General features: G+C 40.8%; 4 protein-coding genes across 4 annotated transcripts; 1 reads left to right on the forward strand and 3 right to left on the reverse strand.

The window, feature by feature from the left end:
• Positions 1–797: 797 nt before the first annotated feature.
• Positions 798–2,743, reverse strand: BDB00DRAFT_934643 (uncharacterized protein; the record flags this gene model as incomplete). The annotated part of the gene is made up of 4 exons (XM_053129165.1): positions 798–1,191; positions 1,401–1,489; positions 1,564–2,049; positions 2,665–2,743. The coding sequence occupies 4 exons, from the start codon at positions 2,741–2,743 to the stop codon at positions 1,141–1,143; spliced, it is 705 nt and encodes a 234-aa protein (XP_052972047.1). The 3' UTR covers positions 798–1,140.
• A 3,544-nt stretch (positions 2,744–6,287) lies between these two features.
• Positions 6,288–6,829, reverse strand: BDB00DRAFT_905875 (uncharacterized protein). The gene has a single exon (XM_053128592.1). The coding sequence runs from the start codon at positions 6,671–6,673 to the stop codon at positions 6,425–6,427; it is 249 nt and encodes an 82-aa protein (XP_052972048.1). The 5' UTR covers positions 6,674–6,829; the 3' UTR covers positions 6,288–6,424.
• On the reverse strand, positions 6,535–7,177 carry BDB00DRAFT_866045 (uncharacterized protein; the record flags this gene model as incomplete). The annotated part of the gene is made up of 2 exons (XM_053126193.1): positions 6,856–7,177; positions 6,535–6,781 (listed from the first exon to the last, which is right to left on the reverse strand). A coding segment is annotated over exon 1 (152 nt), but the record flags the coding sequence as incomplete, so codon positions are not given.
• BDB00DRAFT_866046 (uncharacterized protein) lies at positions 7,091–7,835 on the forward strand (the record flags this gene model as incomplete). The annotated part of the gene is made up of 2 exons (XM_053126194.1): positions 7,091–7,211; positions 7,549–7,835. A coding segment is annotated over exon 2 (161 nt), but the record flags the coding sequence as incomplete, so codon positions are not given.
• Between the last annotated feature and the right edge of the window lie 180 nt (positions 7,836–8,015).

An 8,015-nucleotide genomic window follows, 5' to 3' on the forward strand; every position in this document is an offset into this window, starting at 1 on the left:
GAGGCGTAAGCACTGATTCAGATTGTCCCTCCCTCCTCTCCCTTTTGTTTGTCTGTTTGTTTCCCAGTCGCTTGTATATGATACAGCTATAGCATATATGTTTCACATATTTTATTTCTTTGGACTTTCGACCCAATAAAGAAAAAATGGTAACACAATCTGAATCAGTGCTTACGCCTCGAATAATAATAGTAAGCCGTCGGTCTGCGACCTCGGCTGTGAAGACTACAACAGCACAGTACTTAATTCATAACGGGCCTTGTGTTTTTCATAGCGGCACAGTGCCTAATTCATAACGGGCCTAGAGTTTTTCATAACGGCACAGTGCCTAATTCATAATGGGCTTTACTCCGTGCAACGGCACAGTGCTTAATCCACAACGGGGCCTGATATTTTCTACAACGGCACACTGCTTAATTTATAACGGAGCTTAGGTTTTTCATAACGGCACAGTGCCTAATTCATAACGGGCTTTACTCCGTGCAACGGCACAGTGCTTAATTCATAACGGAGCTTAGGTTTTTCATAACGGCATAGTGCCTAATTCATAACAGGCTTTACTCCATGCAACGGCACAGTACTTAATCCACAACAGGGCTTGATATTTTCTACAACGGCACACTGCTTAATTTATAACGGAGCTTGGGTTTTTCATAATGGCACAATGCTTAATTCATAACGGGCTTTACTCCGTGCAACGGCACAGTGCTTAATCCACAACAGGGCTTGATATTTTCTACAACGGCACATCGCTTAATTTATAACGGGCTTTATTCCGTGCAACGGCACAGTACTTAACGCCTACCTAGCCGTTTCAAAAAAATCACGGAAACGGATTTCGGAAATTAATTTCTCCGAGCGGTTAATCATGTAACTGAACCAAAATCCGTTTTCCAGAATACACTGCTAATCAAGCTCTATTGATAAATATCCACTGCCATGTCCGCACGCGCACTTTATAAAATAGCACGCTATGTACTGTAGCCTTTTCTGTTATATTATCTCAACTTCTGCACTATGTATCAAATGATTTTTTTATGGAGCCTTCCATCCCTGGACGGTTAGCATCATTAGTTGTTATATTTAATTAATCCTGCATGGAAAGCTTGCGCGCCCCAAGCAACTTTCCATCTTTTTATATCAAAATTCATTCTCTTGCAGTGTCCATGCTGATATCTTCTCTGTATCTGTCTAATTTCGTAACATGACATGTGCAACTACTGATATAACCACTCATCTTTAAATGCTTACTGTTTTGTGCTGAGGTGAAAATCTGTTTAATGGTTATTGAATTTTATTGATTCTATATTAATGGTTCTTGTCTATTTCTCAACGCATCGAAGTGAACATATACACTATCCTCGCATGTATTAGTATTTATTTAGGACATTTTGACATACCTTACGGACACCCTTGTCAGCGGCTCTGCCGACGAGCGTCTCTGCCGATCTGAACTGGTGTCGTGCAGTGTATATTGGTCTTAGATTGACTGGCACTCACAGTAATACACTTGCCCCTGCGTTATTCTTGTCGCTTCTTGTCGAAACTGACGGATAATGTTACGATGCAGCTGTTGTGCATCCAAGTCGATGGCATTTGCAGCGATGTATGCACGTACATTTTGCGGGACGGCGTTATTTTCGACGGCAGGTGCAGCCTCATGCCCACAGGAGTGTTCGATGTTCAAGTGGAAGTAACCATTCACTCTACCGACCATGCCACTGATGCGGCCATTGCACAAGAAAGTTGGCATACGCCGATACAATTGTAAACGAACGGCTGCTTGATCCTGCACATGGAAATCTTGCGAGCATCGAAAAAGGAAAGAATAGCCGAACTTTCTTCGTGGTTCTGTTCGGTATGCTTCGTAGTAATGGTATCCGTCAACAGCCTGGATACAATCCCGGATGTTGATCACAAGTTGCGAATCTGACAACGCCAACATATCGTCGTCAAGTTGCACATACGCGTCGAGGCTGTAATCTTCGAGATTGTCGGCTACGTTCCTCAAATTTAGACGCGAAGGAATCAGCTCGAGTACTTCGTCCACTGTCAGGAGTACTTTCAAGCATTAGTTTCCCACTTGTAATTATAATATGTAAGATAATATCATGTATACTTTTAATTCTATGATAAAATATCTACTCTGTGTATTAAACCACTGCTGTTGCTATAGGAGTTATGTTATCATGGTATTACTGTATCAGCATGATTAAAGCATGATATGAGATTGGTTTAACGAGTACAAAATCTCATTAGTATGTTTCACACAGTTTGCATTATTTAAGCGCACATAAAACTCTATTTCTATCTATCTTGTTCTCCAACTCGAACATCCACTTGAACTAATCGTAGTAATATGTATGCTCACTCGTCGTCAGCTCTTTCACTTTGGATCTTATAGGTAAAGGGTTTTGCGGATGTTATTAGAAAGCGGTGCTTGGGATGTATGATTTAGATAGGACGAGTAACACTGACGATCGGTCTTGTTTTGTAGATATGTATCAAGTTTAAAAAGATCGACAGTAGACTTGATCCAACCTTTTTTTATTTGATATAAGCGCGGGAGAGGGAAGCACATCAAGCTTGAGAGACTATCTTGTGTATGTGAGATTTTCTTCTCACCAAACAAAACTAGTATAGAGAGTGAAAGTGGCTTTGTACAGTATGTGTTCTGGGGAATAATGACAGAATACTGATCCACTGTGAATCCTCGCTTATTTCTATGATACAAGGCTGCCATTCTTGAGCAATTTTGAAAAAAGAAAAAGTCTCGTTTTATTTCCGTGAAGGAAGCAGCACAAAAGTTAAGCAATCTTATGAGGTTCTCTCATATACGATCTACTACTGTAATCGATTTTCATAACAACATATGTTCTCTGTTTTATAGGACAAGTACATAATGCATTCATTGAAAAATATGTTTTGATTAAGAAAAGGTAACCCCTGATGTCAAACCCAGCCCATTATACAAAACATACTGTCGATACAATGCAGTAACATCATTGAACACTATAAAAGATTACCGGAAAAAAGAACAGTATGGACAGCACATATATACTTTGTCGTTACTCACTTAAAGTAGAAAAAACTCAATTCTTAAATGCTCGTCTTGTAATGGAAAAGTAGTGAGGGGTGTATTGAAAACATTTATCAAGTTTACGACTTTAACCTAGAGTTAGGGTATTGAAATAAGTATGGTTGAAAAAAGCTGGGATTCACTGTATCACGTAAGTACAATTTGAGCTGGGGAAAAATAGGGATGTGATGATGTGTTGGAATCTTAAAGAATGAAAATAAGCTTTCTTATTTTGCTTTTTGGAGCGGGATGGTGAAGATGGTTTGGAGTGAATCTGCGTTAAGAGAAAAATGAAAGATTCGCGAATCAGACTTGCATGCATCCTTTCGGAAAGACTTAATTGAAAACAGACAAATTCCATCTATATCATAGTTATAAAATTGTACACAAAGGTCAGAAGCTATAGTTACAAATAAACATTAAGCTTACGGAACTTGCGATCAAAGTACATACAGTTTATATAAGCTGATGGAATGAAAGAACAAAGGGGATGGGTATAACACTTTACCTAGAATAAGTGACGAATCAAACCGCAGCAAGCAATATTCATGCTACTCATACTATATAGTATAACCTACAGCGCCGTCATTAGTAGTGATAGTAGTAACTCATGACATAACAAAAATAAGATATTTTACTTGTTACTAGCTTATAAGGCTATATACCCTACATCTTGATCACCCTACCGAGCCGTAATATGACTGATATTCTTGGCCAATGGAAAATCTCTCTCGCGTCCAACGCTGTCTGCGTTGTCAAAAAGCAAAATAACCAATCACGTATAAATAGTGTCTTGAAGACGATTTTTCTGACACATCTAGCACAAATTCGGATGTAGACGACCTCAATGATGTGAACACCTTTTCCGACGTGTAATTCGTTGAAACGCTGGATATGGTCATACATTACTCCTGGAGGATCCAGATAACGACGCACGCATTGTGTACCGCAGTGCTTCAATATCCGTATCTACAATCATCAAGTCCTTAGTACATCGCCTTCTCGCAGCGATAGGCTGGACCTCACAAAGCCTGGTCAATGGTGCCGTTGCCAAGATGTACCCTTACTTAAGGCCGAGGCAAAACCGTGTAGTGCAAAAGACAGTGGCTCGAAGAAAGAATGTCGACGTATATTGATGCTTACGTGTAAAACCGAGTATCATGGTAAGACAGGAATGCTTTCTGAGATAATACATATTGTTTTCAAGGGAATCAATACAACTGTCAAGGTACTAATCAAATAACCAAGTGCAAAGAACAGGCATCATCGAGATGTACAAACTTGATCGTCCTTACTGTACAATATTGTTTAAAGCTCAAGCAACATCCATATATGTTACAAAAATGATGTATACTGTATTGTATGTTCCCTGTGATGGTCACGACGCTTCCAATCTTGCAGCTCGTGTAGTAATCCTCAAAAATGGGTATTATTGTTGTATACACCATTATCAAAAAAACATGTTCTTTGATCCGCCATTAACGATTGATGCTATTTTCCTGATATCATACTCACAGTTGTGAAAGCGGTTGTCACTGTACTTGGTATGAATAACATCATTTCATACTTCCATTCCTGTTAAAATGCGGTGTCCATTTTATAAAGACCGCCCGTGTCGTCCGAAACATTGCCGCGTCTCTCTTTAATGACTCAATTTTTTTAGAAGCACTCTGAGCCCAGACTTTGAAGGAGAGGAAAATGTGCATTAATGTTTGGAGGATGTGAACGGAAAATTGCTTGGTTCTATCGCTTCAATAGTTGACCCCGGTTTTGTGCATATATAAACGACTGCGCATCGCGTTCCCGCGCACTTCTTTGCTTACGCCCTATTTAGTTACATATTGACTGTTGTTGAAGATCCGATTCGATTCTTCGATTCTACCGATTCTTACCGAGACGATTCGATTCGATTCCTTTACTTGGACAACACCAATTCGATTCCCTCATAGAATCGGTGGGATTCGTCTCGTGCGGAACCCTACTGACCACATCATGACGATGTTTCTTCTTCCCCCCCCAAGAGAGTCCAACAACGGAAATCCTGCCTCCGCTAATGGTCAACCACAAGATGACACTTGGAAACAAACAGCAATGATGCGACCGTTGATAACGACGGTGGCACCGCCATTAATAACCCAACAACCTTCAGCAGGGTGGCACTTTTGTCAAGCGCTCTCAGCACGATGAACTGCTCACTCTTGATTTTTCCTTTTTGGTCCTCCACTTGGTAAGCATTTGATGGCCGGCAATTTTGATACCTTTGAAGCTTTGTAACAAAATGCAAAGCTCCCTCAAGCAGTACTAAGTGGCAAGTGTTTCTCGAAGATCATGTGCATGTGGTATTGGGCAGCGACATCCATTTTACTGCTGAACCCCCAACTGTCTCCAAAGAGGCCAGAACTCTAATTTCCCACGTTCTGCTACTGCCTGCAGAAGGCATTTCCACGTTGCTACAACTGGCAAAAAGTCAAGATTCCGGACAGTCGGCAGAGTCTACCGCATCTTGTAGTGGCTGTATCGAATATCTTGTTTGTAATGAACGTCTTTGATCGTCTGTGTGTGCGCTCCAATGACCCATAGATTATCATTGATCGCAAGACACCCACCGTACCTTGATATGTATCAAAAGATCGAAAGCGACCATGCCATCTCAAACGTCGACATAATTAATATTAACCCCATGTATCGAATTATACCAAAATACCATTGCTAGCAGAATATCTCAGCCTATGCCTCTCCAAATTAATATATATATATATATATATGCCAACACAGCTTTCTTTACTTTCCGGAGAACATTTGGCAATATTTGCTTTAAAAGTCATCTGTGACCACGTGCATTAGATGCCATTCCTGCTCAAACTTTGATACAACTGTGCATTGCCGCCAAAGTTCTACATTTGTTCACATTTGTAACGCGTGGATACTAAAAATGTATACCCTGTTCGTTTAACTTTTCTTTATCACTGCATTATATATTGTTCTTGAAGCCGTTACAGCCGTTACATGGGGTCCTTGTTTTGGGCATTTACATTCCAACACTTGTAAGAATGCGAAACGAACCCTTTGGAGTGACTTTTATCCACACTTTCACATGCTTCCGTAATTTTTTTTTTGATAAAGTGTCTTATTGCCAAAACCATGACGCTTAACCTTACTCTTCGCCACCGCCCAGAATTGTTCTATTGGATTAAGCTCAGGAGAAGGTTGCAAGGTTGCACTCACATCTCATGAAGTTATAAACAGTGCTGCGTGAAACCTTGAGATGAGTGAATCGTTTCAACAACAGTAGCAGAAGGATATTAGCATCGATGAAATTGATAACAGTCATATTATGCTCTTCCGTCAAAATACACCCAACACCCACTTTTTCACAACTTTCAAGAAAATACTATCAGGGAACGTATTATATTGCTCTGAGCAGTTCGAGTGTGAATCCCCGACTGCTTTGCTGCTGCTACTGCTGCTGCTGCACTCGACAGTGTAGCGCACATAATCTCTTTTAGTATTTGCTTCCTTTATACGGACATCTTCCTCTTTTGGCCTTTCTATCAACATTGGACAACTCAAAGACGATTCACTGTTGGGTTGCATCTCTCAAGTATCCAGTATGAGTTGCAATCGTCTCGACAATAAATTCATTCTCATCAACGCCATTTTCATGCCCATCTTCAAATACTAAAAATAAGACTTCCCATTTCTGTACGCGCGAATTTGGTTCTGATAGGCTGACGACTTTTTAAATATAACTCACAAAGCGATATCAATTTTGATAGGCTGCGACATCACTTATTGGAAGCACTGTATAACGTATTAGCCAACATGTAAAATGGTCGTACCACCCTGTTGTCTGCGCTGTCTGTGTGTGCGTTAAAATAGATTATATGCAAGGATGCGGAAATACAAAAAACTAGGCTATGATATACCAGCTCTGACTGCATGTTTCATCAGCAGCTTATATCGAGAAGCACTCTGGTTGTGCATATATAGCAACAATCATGCGAGTAGTAGCTCTCTCTCTCTCTCTCTCTCTTCTTTTCCTCCAAGATCATCGTCAACTTGGTCTTCAAGTCTTCTTGAGAGTGGAATCCGGTCTTCAATGCAAGTTGAAACCCTTTGTCTTTGTGCAGCCTTGTGAAGAACACAAAGAGCACAAAAAAAAAAACCAAGGTTTTGCGGTAAATAACCTTTTCTTGTGTAATCCAAACAAGAGCAGACCCATACTATGAAAGTCACCTCGTTTTCAGTTACTCTTTCGTCCCGCTTTTCTTTTTATTTCACTGCCAATACACGCACGGCACAACACATTCATTCATCCTCTCTCTCTCTCTCTTTCTTTCTCTCTTTAAAAGACCGTCGTTTCTCTTTATTTTCCTCTTCCGCCATTTATTATCTCTTTTTTCGGTCGTTCCTTTCTTCCGCTTGAAAAACCAACAACACTCACTTCACTCACTCACTTACCTACTCACACAGTTTCGTTGAAAAAGTCATGGAACACGACCTCGAAACTCTGGAACACCAAACGGCCCCAGAGAGCACCCGCGGTCTGTTTGACCCTCCAGAACAGAACGTAAGTTTTTTCTATCCTTCTCTCCTTTTCAATACGATAGCACCTTTTTGTATGGTTTTTCTCGGGAAGCAACAATGTAACTCATTTCCGCAACCTCCCCAATCCCCATATATACTCTCTGCTCCACACATTGACGGAATCCTCAATTATCCTCAATGGGTATACACAATCACATATACGTGGACAACACACAACAACAACAACAACAACGCACTATTAGCCACCGCCACCCATGTCGACTCAGAGTGCCGATAAGCGTCGTTCGTTTCACGTCCTTGGCCCGGTCGACAATGCTCGGTCGAGACAACAGCAACAAGCACACAACCACAACCACCACCAACGTGGCCATCAGCGTAGCAAGTCCGC

The sequence above is a fragment of the Zychaea mexicana genome (genome assembly GCF_025766255.1).
Source record: "Zychaea mexicana strain RSA 1403 chromosome Unknown BDB00scaffold_321, whole genome shotgun sequence".
NCBI classification, from domain to species: Eukaryota; Fungi; Mucoromycota; class Mucoromycetes; order Mucorales; family Lichtheimiaceae; genus Zychaea; species Zychaea mexicana.